This window comes from Zychaea mexicana (assembly GCF_025766255.1).
Source record: "Zychaea mexicana strain RSA 1403 chromosome Unknown BDB00scaffold_18, whole genome shotgun sequence".
Classification (NCBI taxonomy): Eukaryota; Fungi; Mucoromycota; class Mucoromycetes; order Mucorales; family Lichtheimiaceae; genus Zychaea; species Zychaea mexicana.
The window spans coordinates 48,493-68,146 of NW_026516681.1; the positions used below are offsets into that span (position 1 = coordinate 48,493).

At 43.3% G+C, this 19,654-nt stretch overlaps 4 protein-coding genes across 4 annotated transcripts; 2 read left to right on the forward strand and 2 right to left on the reverse strand.

Annotated features, from left to right (window-relative positions):
* Positions 1 to 546: 546 nt before the first annotated feature.
* Positions 547 to 2,858, forward strand: BDB00DRAFT_811658 (1-pyrroline-5-carboxylate dehydrogenase). The gene is made up of 4 exons (XM_053122649.1): positions 547 to 690; positions 775 to 882; positions 965 to 1,167; positions 1,277 to 2,858. Exons 1-4 carry the CDS (start codon positions 622 to 624, stop codon positions 2,556 to 2,558), a joined length of 1,662 nt encoding a protein of 553 aa, XP_052982037.1. The 5' UTR covers positions 547 to 621; the 3' UTR covers positions 2,559 to 2,858.
* Positions 2,859 to 8,692: 5,834 nt separating this feature from the next.
* BDB00DRAFT_811667 (uncharacterized protein) lies at positions 8,693 to 9,461 on the forward strand. Its single transcript, XM_053122650.1, has one exon. It carries the CDS (start codon positions 8,768 to 8,770, stop codon positions 9,314 to 9,316), a length of 549 nt encoding a protein of 182 aa, XP_052982038.1. The 5' UTR covers positions 8,693 to 8,767; the 3' UTR covers positions 9,317 to 9,461.
* Positions 9,462 to 11,894: 2,433 nt separating this feature from the next.
* Positions 11,895 to 13,432, reverse strand: BDB00DRAFT_759599 (glucose-6-phosphate dehydrogenase; the record flags this gene model as incomplete). The annotated part of the gene is made up of 3 exons (XM_053119141.1): positions 11,895 to 12,670; positions 12,761 to 12,962; positions 13,064 to 13,432. 3 exons carry the CDS (start codon positions 13,430 to 13,432, stop codon positions 11,895 to 11,897), a joined length of 1,347 nt encoding a protein of 448 aa, XP_052982039.1.
* A 1,788-nt stretch (positions 13,433 to 15,220) lies between these two features.
* Positions 15,221 to 16,445, reverse strand: BDB00DRAFT_896452 (TLDc domain-containing protein; the record flags this gene model as incomplete). Its single annotated transcript, XM_053128514.1, has 5 exons — positions 15,221 to 15,683; positions 15,811 to 15,921; positions 15,993 to 16,057; positions 16,123 to 16,247; positions 16,370 to 16,445. The coding sequence occupies 5 exons, from the start codon at positions 16,443 to 16,445 to the stop codon at positions 15,542 to 15,544; spliced, it is 519 nt and encodes a 172-aa protein (XP_052982040.1). The 3' UTR covers positions 15,221 to 15,541.
* Positions 16,446 to 19,654: the final 3,209 nt, after the last annotated feature.

Consider the following 19,654-nt stretch of genomic DNA (forward strand, 5'->3'; position numbering starts at 1 on the left):
ATAGAAGTACAAACAGTGTCGATAGTGAGCATTAACGAAAGAATAAGTCGTGTCTGTGTGTGATTGCCACAGCAAAAGAAGATGTTGTATTACAGAAGGTTTCCCCTCTCCCTTTGAGAATGCTGGGCATTCCTATTTTCAAAGTTTTCTCGTTGCACATTGGGATGTGTGTACGTGTGCGTGGGAGGTGGGTGGGGGATAAGAAGAAAGATACGTATCAATTCGTTGTCTATCATCCAAGCGCTAAACAAGGGAGACAAGTGGGGACGCGTCTTGTTATACTCACCAAGCAGGGTCGCACAGACAGTTTCGCTTTCAGTAAAAACGAGATTGGGGAGGCGGAGGGCAGTGGACTAATGAGAGTGGGCGGCTGTTTCAGATCGGAAAACCTTAATTCAGTCATCTTCAGATACCGCTCCGTCCGCTGGCCCCGTAATCGACCGAATCTCAGTTAACTTAACTTTCTTCAGCGCTCGATCCTACACCACCTGCACTGATTGGTTACTGCTTTTTTTTCTGTGTTTGACAGGTACAACGTATAAAAGAAGCTCGCATACCGACCGCTCCTTTCGTTTTCCTTTACTTCCTCCTCCATACCAAAACACAACTTCTCACCCAAAGATGGCTCACTCGCTCCAAACCCCTTCGCTCGCCCAGTTCAAGCTTCCCGCCATCGACAACGAGCCTATGGTAATGTCGTGTTTCCCTTGTTTGTTGATGCGTTTCATTCGGTGAAGGGATGTATCCTGACAATATATCGTTTTGTGTATATAGCTCTCGTATGCCCCTGGCTCTGTTGAGCGTCAAAAGCTCCAGGCTGCCATCGAGGAGATGCGTGCACAGGTTCCTTTCGAGGTTCCCGTCGTCATCAACGGTGAAAAGGTAAGAGCATCTTGATTGAATGGAGAATTGGGAACCATTTGAGGAAGAAGACTAACTCGGCTTATGACAAACTCCATTTCAGATCTACACTGGCAAGACCTCGCAGCAGTTGAACCCCTCCGAGCACAAGAGCGTTCTCTGCACCTACCACGAGGGTGATGCTGCCTTGACCCAGAAGGCTATTGATGGTGCCTTGGCTGCCCGTGCCCGCTGGGAGGCTCTTCCCTTCAACGAGCGTGCTGCCGTCTTCATGAAGGCCGCTGACTTGTTGTCCTCCAAGTACCGGTAAGTGCCCTGATTGATGGATGGAATGGGTGGAAGGAGGGGAGGCCAAAGGAAATCGAGTGGGATGCAAGATGAGATAAGCTTATCAGGAACGCGTATCGTATCTTAGCTACCAGATGATGGCTGCTACCATGTTGGGTCAGGGTAAGAACATCTGGCAAGCCGAGATCGACTCTGCTGCTGAGTTGGCCGACTTCTTGCGCTTCAACTGCAAGTACGCCGAAGAGTTGTACACCCAGCAGCCCCCCAAGAACTCTGCTGGTGTTTGGAACCGTGTCGAATTCCGCGCCTTGGAAGGTTTCGTTTTCGCCGTGACCCCCTTCAACTTCACCGCTATTGCCGGCAACTTGCCCGGTGCCCCCGCCTTGATGGGCAACGTTGTGCTCTGGAAGCCCTCGCCCTCGGCCGTCTACTCCAACTACTTGGTCTACCAGTTGTTCGAGGAAGCCGGTTTGCCCGCTGGTGTCATCCAGTTTGTCCCCGGTCCCGCTGAGGAAATCTGCGCCGCCGCTTTGAGCAGCCCCGACTTTGCCTCGCTCCACTTCACTGGCTCGACCCACGTGTTCCGCAAGCTGTGGAAGGACATTGGCAACAACATTGACTTGTACAAGAGCTACCCCCGTATTGTTGGCGAGACCGGTGGCAAGAACTTCCACATCTTGCACCCCGACTTGGCTTCGGCCGATTTGAAGCACGCTGCTCTGCAGACCATCCGTGGTGCCTTTGAGTTCCAGGGTCAAAAGTGCTCTGCCACTTCGCGTGTCTACGTCCCCAAGGCTTTGGCCCAGGAGTTCAAGTCGTACTTGGTCGCCGAACACGCCAAGATCACCCAGGGTCCCGTCCACGAATTCCAGCACTTCACCGGCCCTGTCATCAACAAGTTTGCCTTTGACAAGATCAAGTCGTTCGTTGACTACGCTGCTTCCAGCTCCGAGTGCGAGATCTTGGCCGGTGGCAAGACTGACGACTCTGTTGGTTACTACATCCAGCCCACCGTCATTGCTACCAGCAACCCCAAGACCAAGACCATGGTTGACGAAATCTTCGGCCCTGTTGTCACCGTCTACGAATACGAAGAAAGCTTTGAAGAGACCTGCAAGCTGATCGGTGAAACCACTCAGTACGCCTTGACCGGTGCCTTGTTTGCCCGCAGCCGTGAAAACATCACCATCGGTACCAATTTGTTGCGTCACTTGGCTGGTAACTTCTATGTCAACGACAAGAGCACTGGTGCTGTTGTTGGCCAGCAGCCCTTCGGTGGTGGTCGTGCCTCTGGTACCAACGACAAGGCTGGTAGTTTGACCTTGTTGACCCGCTTCGTCTCCACGCGTGCCATCAAGGAGAACTTTGTTCCCATCGAAGGCTTCGCTTACCCCTCCAACCTTCAGTAAATTTCTGTATACATCCCTCTTTCATCCGCCATATCTCTCTTTTTCTTTTGAAAACCTATCTCATGCATTGTAATATCTCGTGATTCCACCCATCCATCCTCCAAAATCTTTATTCGCATTCTGTATAACCATACTTACACGCACTCAAGACACACACACTTAAAAAACAGCCCGTTTTTTGTTCTCTACCTCGGTAGTATAAATGTATCATAAAAAACCAACTTTTTCTTCCTTTATTATCATTCTACTATAAAGCACGAACAACAGAAGATCATATAAAAAGAAAAAACGGCTTTTTCTAATATCTCTCAACCTCAAGTTTGTAAATAACGTGGGAAAACTTTGAAAAATGGGATTCAGATAAGGTTCATGGGTATCGGGAGAGATGGGGAGTACAAAAAGAAAATGTTTATCATTGTCGCACAGATCTGACTCTCCGGTACTAGTTCACGCCGACCCAATTTGGCCTGGAGCACTGGGCTCGCTCACAGTTCTTGATAGAACACGGCCGGAGTAGCAGTGATAATGAGACTCTTTATCGTGTTGTACAATACATTGCTCTGGAGAGGCTGGTGAATCACAGTCATAATATGGTCACAAGAAGACTTAAATTACTAATCGTACCTGAAATCATAAGAGTAACGATTGAAACAGTTAAGCTTTTTACTATCATACATGCAGCAAACGCGCAAAAAGAGCGGAATAGATGAGTATCGTCTCCCGATTCTAAGGATAGCTCGTCTACATAACTAAACCCACCATAGACTTACATTGATTGGATAAAACTATACAATGAAGATCATCCATCTTCAATCCTACACAGTCTTTGCTCGCAACAATTTGTCATAAAAGATCATGAGCACCTTTTATAGTTATTGCTATAGTGAGGATAAAAAACGGCTACTTAACCGTAGAAATCCCTACGCTTGTTATTCTGCGGCTTCGGTAATTATCCTCATTTGAACTCCAAATATTGGACTGGTCAGGGTGTGTTCATTGATGGAACATAGGGAAGAATATGAATTTCATACAAGGAGCTGCACCGAAAGAACGCACTCGAGCAATATTGTCAGACTGCATCACATCAAAAGTGGCTGGTCAGCTGGCACCTTTATTTCAGGTTTTTCCAGAACCGTGATATACCGGATGGATTGGACTGCAGGAACACTAGAAGTAAGTGGGTACGCAATACAAAGGAAGAATATCAATGCTTAGACACACGCTTCCCATGGCGCTAGGGATTCTCAGCAAAGCTAGATAAATCCACAGCACCGGGTCCACGCAAAAAGAATAAGAACCCTGCCTTGATCGACACCGTCACTCGCTGTGCGCTTGATACTTTGTCTGTTTATTCTTGTATGTGTTCTCGTCTTTTGATGATAATCGACCAAAGACTTTATTGTATAAAAGCTACTCTAAGCAGGGCCTAGACCAGATAAAGCACCAAACACGTAGAGTTATTCGTAAGAAGCGCCTAGATATGATCAACGAATGGTCATTAGCTTTTTGTAACCACCTGGCCATGTCCCGTATACCACCTCGATTATACTCATCAGGAATGCTTACTTTTTTGGTATGGTTCTAGCGAGCCCTTGTTCGCCAGCATGGCGGCACAATGCAAATTACATTACACACCAACTTTTCACTTGTCGAGAGGTACATCTCCAGCAACTACAAGAAAAAAGTAAATAACCGCGCAAGCCTAATTTTTGTCTGACCAGCATATCATCCTACTCCATACACACTCCTGATTTTCCATGATACCTACACCATTCGTCGATAAGTCCACCAGACAACAGCCCGCGCAATTAAAGATGCGCCACTGCTCGGGACCGCGCCATCGTTTCAGAAAAGAGGGCATAATAGGAAGAGATGAACGTAATAAAAAAAGATCGCAGAGAGAGTTCCTAACTGAGAGGCGAGCCCTTCCCCAGCGTCCACAAACCCACTTGGGAGTACACAACTACGCGAGTACTCAAGCAGCAGAAGGTTCCCTGATGGTTTAAGAATGCCCCACGCGCAGCTAGCCACGGTCAGAGGGGCAGGACTAGTCACGCTTGGAGCTCCTTAGAAGCAAATAAATAAAAAGTTCGCAGCCACTGGTCGGCGGACAAGTAGGGATTCGTCCTCTCTTACTCTGAATACTCGCAGAGGACATATACTTGAGCCGGTTACGATTTAGGACTACTAAGCATGCTCATATCAACGCGCCATGCACGACGGAACGTGCGGCAGGAAGCCCTCAATCTCGCGCGCACCTTTAAGCCGCTGCACACATTGGGCAAGTCTATTGACATGAGCTGTTTAAAAGAAAAAGTAAAAGGGTGGAAGAATTGGTCCCAAGCAGCAATGCATGCCTGCAATTGTGAGATAAAAAAAGAACATTGATAAAAACGTGTTAAAAGAAATTACTAGAAATTAAGGATAAGAGAAAAAAACCATTAAAGTATTCTGTGCCTCTTACCTATCGCTTTTTACCGTTGATCAGGGGCAGTTGAAGTCGTGCCCCAGACTTTCGGAAGGCTCTTGTTTAAAGCAAAGCTCAGTGGCAATGCTTCGAGCAATTCAGGATTCTTTTGTAAGAAGCCAGTTTGTTACTATGTCAAATGTGTTAGCAAGTGCTAAAGCTACGTACTCTTGTTAGAGCTACGTAATCTCTTTCATACATACTTATTGATCATTTAGTGGGCTGATGTGTTGATTGTTGCTTTGTAAGACGTTCTGGTTTGGTGCAGAGAAAAACCGTGAGCACCACAGGTGGGAGGAGTGCTAAAAATTGTTACAGGCAACTCCGCTGTCGTCAGTTGAAATCCTTTGATAGTACTACTGTGCCCTAAAACTTCAAAACAGAAGTGGAGGGAAAAGTTCTCAAGTATTGCCTGTCATTGTCTTGGATGCCATTCCATAGCAGTGCATAAATGTGCCGAGTGCATAAATGTCCCGCAACTGCAGGGCAGCTCCGCTAATTTATTTAATTTTTTTGGCAGGTATACCGTACCTGAAATGCCGCGCCAGAACTCAGCGAATTCTTTCACTTTTTCATACAGTAGCAGCGAACGTACGCTAGATCCAACTTCCCCAAGTGGAAGCCAAATAGTTACAAAGCGAGATCAAACAGGAGCACGCGAGGCATAAACGCTATAGATATGCCTGTGGAAATGTAAAGTGTCGTGCTCTCAGCTAAATGAAGAAAAGTCTTTTGTACCACTACGACGTAATAATGATCGTGTATGTATACATTGACCACTTTTCCGTCAGACACAAAGTAATATATCTGTTCTGACGTTAGTTGATAAGTCATGCCTATAACCTAAATCTACACTATGATCAATGACCCTTTACTTTGACGAAATCATTAAGCAAATTCCTACCGATTTCTGTATCTATAAACGCAGACTATAGTTAAGAAAAATTAAGATTGACCACCAACTGAGCTATGTTGACAATGTGCTGTACTGTACATTACTAGCTCCATGTTCCCGATAAGAGCACTTTAATATGATAATACCGTGCTGCTTACTGGATCTATATATACTTATCAACGTGTTGCTGTGAAAATTAACCTAGTATCAGGTACAGGCTTTTAATCCGTTTCTTACTTCAAAGTGATTTTTCTACTCTTCTTCACTATATATTGAGAACAACTTTAATAGACATAGGAATATTAATTCCGTAACTTCAGGTCATTTTTATTGCTTCTCATAACCATAAATATGCTTTCCATAAAATCCTATTTACATTAAAAGATCTCCTTCCTGTTTTCTTTTTCCTGAATTGGCCTTACAATTTAGCAAATTGAGTTTATTTCGTCTTACTTGAAATCTTTTGTATACAAAGCTATACATCAAGCATAAACTCTATAAACTACATCTTTCGTGAGAAGTATATAATTATTAATATCGATGAACTTGATCACTACCCGAATAACACGGGTTGATCTACACTATAGCCTTTTTGCGATGCATACGAAATAAAACAGTATCTACAAGGAAATGATAGATAAAGTAGGGCAATTTTATTTTTCATTTTAAAAAGACAAGCAGGGGCAGTTGTGCTGGATACATGGAGCGGCTACCTGAGTGTATATACATAGTGAAGCAAACATTATTATTAATACAGTAAGTGCTATAGAAGTGCGGCGCTGCGTGATAAAAATCCTTCGACATTCGCTGTTATACTCTTAAATCATCAAAAAATGCGATGGCACAAACACGATACAGGCAGACGATCCCAGTTGGTTCTGAAGCCAATATCCCTCAGTTTCTGTGAAACTAATGGGGTGTGAAAATGAACGAAAATAGATTGAATATTTTTGCTAATTTGGATTCTCAATCGAGTCCAGATGAAGGCTTAACGTATTTGAAATTAATGGGGTCGACAGTATTGAAAAATCACACAGGAGCATAAATCATTGAACGTACGATGGAGGGAAAATGAATAGTATAGCCGCTTATTATCCATCATATATACGTCATAGAAGAGCCATTATTTCTCAGACTTTCAATATTATGTAACAAAGCAGCACTTAGACCAAAAGACACTATTGGTCATGATGATGACGATGACGATGATGATGCAAAAATAGATCTTCCATATTATACATGCGATCGATGTATGTATTACAACAATTTTCAAGCAACCAGTGCATATTTCGCGTGACATTTTTATCTAAATATTTTTTTTTATTTTCGCTGTAATGACGCTGTAAACGTGGGTCTTCACCATCATGTCTATATCAATACTGCCAAGCAACCATGAGGGTGGTCTATAGCACACCGTGAATCATACTAGTAGATTGCTACGCTATGATGCGTGTGTATCTTCCCTTGATAAACTAAGAACGAGTTCCCCACTCCTCCAACGACAGCTACAGATTCTGTAAATGATGTTTGATTCAACGGTGTACTACGTCGTGTTAACTTTTTAAAAACAGATCGTATGAAGTATGCATTTGTTTATTTGTGCTCTCACATCAGTATAAAATAATATTGCTACTGTATACAGGACCTGAGTAGCATTCTACCTTTCATTATCATTGAAGATTCACGCGTCGTGTATCATACCAAATTGGTATTATATCTGGCATAAAATAGTAAGCTAAGGAAGGATGAGGCTTAACTTTTCACGTGATCTCTCCGATGTCTGCCTGTAATGAATCAAAGATATTGTGCTTGCTCTAGAAACATGTATTTATTATGAAGAGAGCAACGCTTGAAAAAGGCGGCAATAAATAGCTATATAGTTCCTTTAACTTTCATATCTTGCTCCGTAAAACGCTTTTTACAAGGGACCTCGGAGTAGAGGTTTCCAACGTTGTAGTATCCATTTGGTACTTGGCTGTAAGCAACTTTTACAGGTATATACCTTTTTTTAGTCAGACACGTCGTACTACATTTTTTCTTAAAAAGGAGATATATTCTCCGTTTTGTCTTATTTTAAAAACGTGTTACACTATATTATTTTAATGAGTAATAATCATCATCACAACCTGATACAGTGAGAATGACCATTATATTTACAGGAAGCCTGTAAGCGACCGATATTTCAGGATGATACCACCATCCACAGCATTACAAAATCCTTAGCGTGTTAAGGTGGTACACTCGAACGTTATATACGACCCAATTTGTTTTATAAGCGAGCATTTCTTTTCCTATAATATCTATATTGCTCGAAAACACGTTGGAATTCCAGTGCTGTTGTGTGGAGTGGTGCACCTTATTAATATGATGATATAATACAACATGTAGTTGCTCATTCAAATGACAAATATAAACTTCCACTGACCTGTGAAACAACATCCACACACTTACACATCACTAATTCTTCAAACTTCCCGTCGTCCGTCGTACGTCTTTTCCACTACAAACTCCACAGCTTCAAAACGCCCTTCAAGTCTTTTTACTATTTTTAACCCAATTACGTTTAGATTTGAACGCTCACGACTTTTGTACAAGTGTCAGCATCCTCGGTTGTAATATACAGTTGTGCAACTGTAGCCTGGTATATTCCTTTGTCAGTGTATAGCGGTATACATCTCCGCGCTAATGTTCTCGCGCGCTTCCTCAGCCCCCTTGAATATATACGCACGATATATAGTTGTGAGTGAGAGTTATCTGAAGGGAGAAAACTATAAAAGCGTCAGTTCGTGAGAACCGATGGACACCAGCTTTCTTTTTTAAGTCAAACCCAACTTGATACCATCAATAATGCTTTTCTCCAAGACTCTCGGTGCTGCAGCTCTTTTGGCGCTCGCATATGTACGTGGAACACATGCCGAAGACCCATCATGGTACAAGTGCTTTTATCAGTGCCCCGGAAATTCTGTTAACAAGACGGCAGAGTGCTGCTCGCCATACGAATTTACGAAACTCAATGATCAACCAACATGCACTGTGCTGAATACTGATGACAACCGGGACGCCGACAAAAACGATTTCTTGTCATGCTGCCTCGACGAAGAAACTCCGGATGTTGATGCTCACCATTTTGAGTGCAAGTCGACCTATAGCCCCTATCATAACAATTGCACTTATCAATGTCCTGAAGGAAGCTCTGCCGGTACCACGCAAGAATGCTGCGAGTGGTTTGGTTATAAGATTCTCGAACAAGACTCTTCAAAATGTGTTGTCCGGGAGACTGACAGCTTGCTTGACATGGAGAAGAGCATTTTCATTTCCTGCTGCACTGGCGAGGATAACCCCGATTTGGATGCTTACCCTATTGATTGTGAAGCTACCGATTATATCCATTGGTAATGGTTAAAACATATCGAATTTTTGTAAAGTATTGCTCCAATCCTCTACTTTAGTATCACATCTTATGATATATGCTCTCTCTCTTGTATGGATTCATATTTTTGACCTTTATTTATATAATAATAAACTTGTCTATTATTCCTTATACGGTATAAGCATTTTGGTGCTGTGTCTTTATTAATGATAATACTGCCTACAGTCAGCCCCAGTTAACGTCAACCCCCGATAGCGTCAACCGATTCGCTGGTACCCTTTCAAATTTAGCAGTTAAAGATTTTGCCTATTCTCTAGCCCCGGTGTCTCAACCCTCGATATGGTCAACACTTTTGCTGGTACCCTGAGGGTTGACGTTAACGGGGTCGACTGTACTCATTCAATTAAGTATTCCAGGGCCATTGCTATACTACTTACGGAGAATTACGCATTACCAAGGCGGTCGAATACAGGTAAATCTACTGCGCTACATACCATAAGCACACACGGAAGAAGCGCTCAGTTAATCAGCAGCTTATAACAAAGGTGGTACGCATCTGTCACTCAATTCATTTGTATAGGTCTATGTGCTACCAGAACAGAATATGGATAGAGCAAGCGCTCGTTAGTAAATCATGACAAGTACAGTATCTCTCGATACCATATGTGTTTTTAGCACAGGTCGCCGGGTCAAAACAATCGCTATTCATCTTGGTGCTCGTATTATTGTACAAGTAAACGATGTCCAATGCATACTGTGTGACATATGCATCTGGTGCGCCACCACTGTTGCCTGCCTGCGTGTTACTGTGAGCCCAAAATTAAAGTGGCGCATCGTCATATACTCCGCGCAAGATTTCGAACTAGTAGCCGCTTCGCGTTACAACTATTGGTCCAAATATTCGTCGACACGATGCTGCTAATGTTATCGGGTCCGAGTATTGTATGCATCATCGAAACGGTATTCTAGTAGATGAAGAAGTATATGTGGTCAGAATGAATGTAAAGACTATCAAAGAATGAAAAAAATGGCATTACTGTATTAATCTTTCCTCGGCGGAGAATCATGCTAATGAAAGCTTTCAAGCGAATAGGTCAATTCTGCATTTTTCCATGGATTGAATAAAACGTCTTGTAGATGCACAATTAAACTGTTACTTCGCTCGTTATATGAGCTGATAATCGTGACAGTTATGTAGTTATGTATGACAGTTTATGTATGTAAAGACATGTGAAAAAAGGAATGGCATCATATCATGATAGCCTAAGAAGCTTTATGAAAAATCAATAGGTTTCGACAAGAAAAATTGGTACGTACTCCGTTCTTCAGATTTTCTAATTAACGGATGTTTTAACAAGAAGCTCGGTATGCAGTCGTGGAACGAATACTGCTAGCTAATAAGGTCCAAGTCCATACACATCTGACGGGTACTGGTCGTCTATATCATCATAGGTCAAAGGGAGATGCGCTTGGTGGCGTCAAAATCTATTAACGTAGATCACAGCAGCTTACTACGTAAGTAATAGTGTTTCAGCCGTCGTATATGTAACTTCGCGTCTGTGATGATCTGCGTTTTCATCTGGTTGCAAGAGAAAGATTGTACTCATATACTTACTCGTGCGAAGGAAATAAAAACTAATGAAAGAATGCTGATACATATTAAAGCTTTGGTGTTCAAACTTTATTGCAAACGAGCCAAGACAAAAACATTAGCTGTTCGCCAGCCAAGTAAAATGTGATTTACACAGCTTGGCAGAGCCAAGTGTTTCTCCTTTGCGTCGACGTAAACAAACAATTAGCGAGCGATGAATATTCGTGACTACATATGTAGTACAGACTCATACCTAGCGTACGATCTTCTTTCTTTATATCTTTGCTGACAACATCATCATGCTAACAGATCGTTGCTACGAGATATGTTTATAACTCAACAAAATTAAAGGTTTTGAGATTGGCTCATTTGCGTATATAGCCCATTAGATCACGTTGCTTGCATAATACAGTTTCTGCTTTTCCACCTTCATGTCACAAGCCTTCATTGCTTGAGCTTCGGATTGTACAATGACTGCTACGTAACATCTTTTTGTCAAGTGACGTCCTGGTAGTCATCTTTTTATGCTGTCAATTAATGACTCACCGTTTGTGTGCAGTGACGGTGAAGGGGCGTAAATGAGGCATTTGGTGCGGTGGTTCAGATAAGGAAAACCCCATCATATGATTGTTGGGTCGCACAAAAAGATCATCAAGCCCGACATCTGTTTCCTTGTGCAGCAGCAATTTTACACACGTGGACTTTCTTAGTAGATAAAGAAAACTGGGTTTTTGCCACTAGATATTAAAAGAAGAAAGGAAAAGAAGATGCGTTACGAAATCACGGGGAATAAAAGAACTGTTTCCAGAGAAATAGAATGCTAATGGGGCTTTTTTAACAAGAATAGGTTGGGAAAAGCGGGATAAGGGAGAATCTTCCTCTTTGGCATAACGCGGTATTGTTTCTGGGAGTGTGTACATATTGGGATGAATGGAGAGTGGAGATGTGTGTGTGTGTATGAGTGGTCGTGATGGTTGCGGGTGAGTGTGACTATGTTGGACTATGGACAAAATTTACAGCTTGTTGGAGCTGTTGACATGGGAGACGCTCTGAACGGGCCACGAGTAGTTTGCGTTTGACCGGTCATAGCCATACTTGCGGACAAAGGCATCGAGTTCAGCAGGACCACGCGAGCCGTAAGGATACGTGTGCAATGGCAAGTCAGCGCGCTGGTCAATCTGGTGCAGCAAGGGCGTAAAGATCTTCCAGGCGGTCTCGAGCTCATCGTCACGCACAAAGTTGGAGTGGTCGTTGCGCAGGACATCCAGGATGAGTGATTCATAGGCGTCTGGGATTTGCATGTCCGTAAAGCGGTCGTGGTACGACAAGTCGAGGTCGGATTGGATCGTACTGTAGGAAAGACCCGGCTGCTTGTTGTTGAATTTGATGTAAACGGCTTCCCGCGGTTGCACCCGCATCACGAGTTCATTGCGAGGGGCACCCTTGTAAAGACTACCAGCAACGTTGCGGAACTGGATACGGATTTCGACCTTGGCCGAGTCGAGAGCCTTGCCTGCCTTCATAATGAAGGGCACACCTTCCCAGCGCTCGTTCTGGATCCACAAGGTCAATGCCGCAAATGTGGGTGTGCGGCTCTGCTTGTTCTTCAAAGTGTCGTCGTCCAAATATCCTGGCTTGCCATTGGCTGCCACATATTGACCCAATAAGGCGTCATCCGCCGAGATGGGTGGGATGCACTTGAGCACCTTGACCTTCTCATCGCGGATGGCTTCGGACTCGGTCGAGATAGGACGTTCCATTGCAATTAGTGACAAGACTTGGAGCAGATCTATCGTGAAGCAGGGCATATGGTGATTTGAGCACTAACCCTGAAAGACAAGCTGAGATTTCCCCATCAAAGAGCAGAAAGCGCACTTACGGTTTTGCATAACATCCCGGAGAATGCCGAAGTCATCAAAGTAACCGCCACGGCCTTCAGTGCCAATCGTTTCCTTGAACGTGATCTGGACGTTATCAATGTATTTGCGGTCCCAGATCTGGCTAAAGAAGATGTTGGAGAATCTCATCGTCATCACGTTCTTGACCATTTCCTTGCCCAAATAGTGATCGATGCGGTAAATCTGATAATGAAACAGTCAGTGGCATTCCTTCTTTCTCTGATCTATTCTTTTATCCAATCGAAATGAAGAAGTCCGTATCCATCCAAAACGATTTGCTTTACCTCGTTTTCAGGGAACAAAGCACCCAGCTCGCGTGCAAGGTCGTTTGAGCTGTCTGTGTCCATACCAAATGGCTTTTCAACGATCAATCGGTTGACGCCATCCTCGGCGTACACGTTCTTCTTCAGGCCCTTTGCGACGGGGACAAAGACAGAGGGTGGCAAGGCCATGTAGTATACGCGGTTGCGATGACCAGCAACGCAGCCACGGGAATTCTCGTTCTCGGTTACGTATTGGTTGAGCGACTGCCAAGACGCGTCCTCATCGTATTTGCCAGCATGGTAGCTTGTGATGGCCTTAAATTGTGCAAGTTCGTCGTCGGAAGCCTTGATGTACTGGGTCACACGGCCGAGATAGTCCTCGTGTGTCATTTGCGTGCGTGCGTAGCCGACAATGTGCGAGTTCTGGGGTAAGAAGCCATTCTTGAACAGCTTGAAAAGGGCGGGGTATGTTTTCTTTTTCGCCAAGTCACCCGAGGCACCGAGTACTAATACAAACAAACACGATATGCATGAGCCTTCCCTTCCTTCCAAGCTACAGCGGCAGCGATTCGGTTGTCAACGAAGCCGACACTGTCCCTCCCTCCCAATCAATCCGTCGCCATCCCAACCGCTGTATGGCCCTCCACACCATGGCAACGACGACGACGACGACGACAGACGCGTAAGGTTTCGGGGAGTGACTGGGTCCGTTCCGACACGAAAGATTTTTTTTGTGACAATTAAAAAAACGTGGCATTACCAACAATAGTGGCGAAGCCCTTGAGCTCCTTAGCGACCTGGATCTGGATTTCCTGTACTGGATTGGACATGCTGCTGTTTAGATTGTTGGATACGCAAGACGAGGGCAGGGAGGAGAAGTGTGCTGTTTGTTGAATATGAAAGAAACAAAAGGAAAAACAGAAGAGAGAGGAAGAGCAAGAATAAAAAAAGGAGGAGCGGAAAACGTCCAAAAGAACCGGGAAGGAAAAAGTTGGAACTGAGTTTGGCTGACAAAGAAGGGCAAACAGGATTGTGTGCGCGTTGGGGGTGCAGTGGGTCAATGGTCCATCGCAGCCTGGCAAATGCGATTGGTGGATTGCTTGCTTTTGCGCACCACCGGCCCTATCGGATTTATTCATTTCGATTATGGCATAGCTAATCTTTGCGAGGCCCTCTCCTTCTCTCTTTCTGCGGGTTATTGCGGGAAAACACTGGGGGCTTTTTGTTCGTGCACACACACAATCGCTTCTCTCGCATGACGTTATCGGATAAAATATAGGCTTCAAGGGATTGGCTCCACTGTAAATGATCTCATCTATCGCATTGACGACTACCACCACCACACCTGCTGCTGCTGCTGCTACTGCTGCTTAGTAGAGCTGACCCTGAGCGGGGAATTTCACCTGTTTCGGCCTTCAATCAGAATCGCAATTTATTTTTCCTCGCCTTCGTTCGTTCGGGTATTTCTTAAGCTTTTGCCTATCCGATCGATAGCCTGTTGCTGCTTATGTCAACAAAAGAGAGCGCGACTAAAGTCAGAGCTAAAAAGCTTCATTACTTTCTTGCTTTCTTTGTTGCACCAATCCTTTTATGCCGAGACCAAAAGTTGGGAGGGGGGTGTTACGTGCACGACGCATATGGGAAAAAACGTTGTCTCTGCTCCTAATTAAGACACCGACGCTTACGCATCCCATCTTGCCTAAATGCTTTTGACGCGCGTTATTGCTCTAAACTAATACGCTGCTGATAAGTTGCTGACGAAGCCCAACAACATAGTCAATGGGTTATTCATGACTGTAGTGGTAGCGAACAAGGAATTCATCTGCTCATTCTCGTTGGATATCTCTGTAACAACCGTTTTGAACATGAGTCTGCTTTTCCTGCTTACTGGTTCCTGTGAGATGCTTTTCTGCCCGACTCGGCGTTTTTTCTTCTAATCTTTTTTTTGAACCTTATCGAATTTGGCGTTGCTGTGCGGGCAATTTTTATCTTGAGAAACCATAGTTTTGCGCGTGTTCCTTGGTGAAAGTCACTTGAATTCACGTTCACGTTTGAAAAATCTATAAGTACAAGAATTGTTTTTGTTTGTCATCGTCTTTTGCCAAACGACCCATTACTAAGCACAGTTAGCTTACTAACGGACACGTAAAAACGACATAGCGTTATGATGGAAGTCAGCAGCAGTATTGGCGTTTCTTGATGACTAGTAGCGGTCTTTGTCTACTCTGCAGTCCCTCCGCAGATTGAAAATAAGGCGTGAGCATTTCCCAAGTGAATGAAGTGCACGTTTGCTTTTATTGATGTGGTGCGTGAATGATGCGTTGCCTCCCCTGGGAAGGATTCTTTGCAGAATATAGGGTGGGGTCGATAAATACGTTGTATGGATGGATGGATGAAGGCTCGTGCTGGGGGTGGGGGGAATATATGCAAAGGTTGGTGGTCCAAAAGAAAAGGAGAAAGGATGAGTAAGTACGGGTGTCTATTGAAAAGGACGGTGCATCAGATGCGGAACCCCCACACCTCAAGTTGGATGCAGTCAAACTCTGACGTGATGGACAACGCTTCGTTCTCGAATGTTGGACATCGTTCACTGTGGCCACGTTCTAGATCGGAGTTGATCCATAATCCAAACTTGCCTTCGCTAAATTAGGGAAAGATAACGACCGCCACCGCAAAGAAGTCGATTAATAAACAGAGAACCTTGATAGAAAGAACGCAGGAATGGGATGGATCGTCACCCCCGCCATCTATTGCTTATGTTAACTTACCCTCCACCTATTGCAATGAAGTCAGATTCGGCCAAAATCATGTACTCGTTTTTGCCAGTCCAAGCATAAACTCTGCATCGCCCCGTCTCTGGATCTTTCTTCCATAAAAAGCTATGTATGACAAGTGTTGTGTTTTGTTAGCTTAACTCTTTCGTCCGTATACTCTACACACACAGCCATACCATTCCCCTGTGCCATAGTAGGAAGGGCTTGATTTCAGCGTTTCATTTAAAAATGCACCAAAGACCTATTCGATTTTAATTAGGCAAAAGACACCGGGACCTGGCACAACTAGATTTCGGTTTTCGTTACCTGATCATCCGCATCTTTAATGGTCAGCAAGCACGGGCCTTTATTGCTGCGCACTCGGCGATAAAGCGTTGATAAGCTTACCCCGTGCTGATCCAAGCTATACAACAACGTCCATTGAGGAGCCACTCGGAACCGCCGTGGAAGGTATGGTTTGAGCTGTCAACAATCCACAGAGTTACTTTTTCCTTTTCTGCATGAAATGGGAACGGAAAACTCCGTTTTTTATCAAGTGTTTTGTAAGTTTTACCTACCTGGTCAGCTATATCTTCTGTTAGCACAGGTACTGTATCAGGTCGACGATCTGTAAGTTTTGGTGCTGGCATAATATCCCACTCTAGGCTATTGGTATGAATTAAAGAAGTAGAAAAAGAAGAAGACGACGACGACGACGATGGATAGGAGCTGAGTTGGCTAGCAAGTCGGGAAGCAACGTGGCTGTTGTTATTTTCGTTGTTGGTTTTACACTTGTGCTCTTCTACTGATGGCGACGGTGGAACTGCAGACGCAGCAGTGACAGTGGTGGAGATTGCGCTATTCCAAGAATCGGGTTGGTGGTCGAAATCGTACGAGTGAGAGAAAAGGTTTGAAGAGGAAAAGGTGACAGAACTTTTGGAGAGCAGTGTCGTCGGATGCGATTTTTGATGATGGTTACTGTTGTGGTGATGGTAATGGTGAGGTGTCCTTGGAGACGGACCTGTTGCTGTGCAAAGTTTAAAAAAATTAGAATTTGGGTCTAAAGTTTTGCTTTCGCAAAACGGAGTAACAACTTCGATAACCATAATGCAGCACGTACCGATGAGTTTATATAGCCACCGAGATACGATACTGCTACCATGACTGATAGCATTACTTTTACTCTTGGACATCTGATGGCTGTTGTTGGTCAAATGGTAGCTGTGATGATGGCTGTGGTAATGGCAATAATGTGTAGCTGAGCTTTGTAGTCGTCGTGTCATACTAATAATCAAAGTGCTTGATGGTGATGATGATGATGATGATGATGATGATGGCAGACTAGGAACAAAGATTAAAACTCTGCCGATGAAAAAAGAATGTGATTGCTCGCTGATTGATGTGTTGCCTAGTTGACGCCGTTCCATTTTCAGTATGTTTTCTCTTTATATATTTTTGTATCTTTTGAACAGCCCTATTAATGAACCTTGTCCCATTTAGTTCATGCATGCAATGCATACACCTCACATTTCTTTCCTGTGTTTCCACGTAGATGCGCTTCTCTATCATTCACCATCATGATCCATGTCGGTTTCACCCTCCTTTCGGCATGTACATACACTTCGAGTCCCATAAAGGATATATTTAATAATCGGAAAAATAAACAAATGCTTTCTATAGCAATCAACAATGTTTAGTATTTGTTTTTGATTCTATTCCTCGTCTACTACGTACAACTTATGAAAACACTAAATCCCATAGTAGCGCTCGGTCAATATTTGTTTTTCTATAGGTGGTCCAGTTATTTTAGTCACTGTACATGAGTGAAGAGATTGCAATATTATACTTATGGTAACGACACACCATGACTGTAAATCATGTAATGAAGATGAGTGACAGTACTATCATCCTCATTAATACTCAATAATATCTCACAAATTAAGTTGATCGCAATCATCATTATTTTTACTGCTATAACGCTTGCTGTTTTCAAATATAGAAAGGATATGCAACGATCTGTCTGTTTGTCGGATACACTATCCCGAAAAATATGCAGCAAAGGTGTAGGAGAAGCAGCGCATCAAGCCATCGTTGTCACCACCACAGCTTTTTGAGCGGCCCTCCTGGTCTTTTCTTATCGAGTCATAACCTTACATTCCCGCACGATGTCGCTCGACGCGTATCATCATCCAAAGCTCCTCTTTGAGCTTCCTTTTTCCTCGGAAGAACAAAAGGGTTATTTCTCCTCAGCGCTTATCCAATAATCAATAATGACAGAAAGGGTAAAAGACAAACTAGATTCCCACGAACAAAACTTGGTCATGTGGGATAAAATAGCCTAATATAGATGATTTACATATCTGTTGTTACAGGGCAAGCCCATCCAGCTAGAAGCAAGCCTCTGTATAATCTTTCGACAGTAGGGGAACGAAAAGTTGTATAAACAAAAGCGTGCCCTCATTTATTTCCATTTGATAGTATCTGACGATGATAATGTGCTCTCCTTATTTTCGATATTTTTTAACTTTCCATGCACGTAGCACAGGAATATATTACTATGACGATCCGTATCGCGTATATGAGCTGGTAATTGCAACACTGCGATCTCACAACATAAATACATCATGTATACTACGTTGGATTCTCAATGTAATCGCCAATATTAGCATCTCGAAAGTACACGACTCCGTACGTGAAAGTGATATATAGATGCATGTAGTAATCATGTTTAGGTAGAAAAACAACTCATCGAGTAGCTGTGTAGATCGTCAAGTTCGTTTGCATGATGCACGGACTCTGTGTACTTACTTTACATATTTGGCAGCATGAAAAACCATATCATCAGTATCTCCTGAGTTGAGGACAAAGCTTTTCTTGTAACTGTAGGAATAGTACTCGACAATAGATCGTTAGCGACGTCTCTTTCAAAAGTATACCATATAAAATGCTCCTAATAGTTTCCAATGAGTTGTTACCTTTGTCAAGAAGAAAGTGATCTATTGAACCCCTTCCAATATATGGTTATCATTTCTATCCGTGGATGATGTACTATCCTTTACTTATACCCTGCATTTTGCTTTCACCTTTTCCGCTCCTTCCTTTGCAGCTAGCTCCTCCTTTAACTTTAACATAAATACCAGTGAAAGAGCCAAGAATATAAGACTTTGCACCAAGTTATCCTTGGGCGTATTATGCATAGCCAAACAATTCGATTGCTACTACTAAAGGAATGATTAGGAATAGGCGTTTATATCTCAGAGCAACAACATCATGCTATGTTAGAGATTTTTTCAAACTTTATCCTAAGTAAGCAGAAAATGCCTGACTATATAGTGCAAATGTGCAACAGTTTTGATATCTTATAGTATTCATTATGTTACATAGTCTATGCATTATTACATCGATGATTGTTGAATTAGCTATGTTAACCGCATACAATATCACGTAAACAACAAGATATGTACAGTAGTCCGATGTTCTAGTATGATTAGTTGTAATCTAAAGTAAACATGATGGTTAGCTAATAGTGATATTTAAACGTGCATTATAAGTACACTAAGTGAAGAACCGAGAGCTGGAGCTGTTAAATAAATGTATATTGTAGAGGTGTTAAAATCGTAATAGGTTTCAATAGTGATATTCGTTTGACGAGAAGCTGCGGCTTCTTGTTGCTGATGCTCAAACATCCACCGATGCAACTACTGCGGCAGCTGTTCGCTCATGGATTTATGGTGTTTCGTCATCGCAAGCATCGCAGCCCCTATAACTGCTACTGCCGCTGGTTTCCGAGCCAATTCGTAAATGACGTATAGTTGTAGTTCTACCACCATGAGAAGTTTTACGTGCTGGAAATCAAGGT

Bases quoted from the DNA above. Each gene is read 5' to 3' on its own strand.
- BDB00DRAFT_811667 (XM_053122650.1), top strand. From the start codon at position 8,768: ATGCTTTTCTCCAAGACTCTCGGTGCTGCAGCTCTTTTGGCGCTCGCA.
- BDB00DRAFT_811658 (XM_053122649.1), top strand. From the start codon at position 622: ATGGCTCACTCGCTCCAAACCCCTTCGCTCGCCCAGTTCAAGCTTCCC. The intron at 883-964 runs GTAAGAGCATCT...ACTCCATTTCAG, and splicing joins TCGTCATCAACGGTGAAAAG to ATCTACACTGGCAAGACCTC. The intron at 1,168-1,276 runs GTAAGTGCCCTG...ATCGTATCTTAG, and splicing joins TTGTTGTCCTCCAAGTACCG to CTACCAGATGATGGCTGCTA.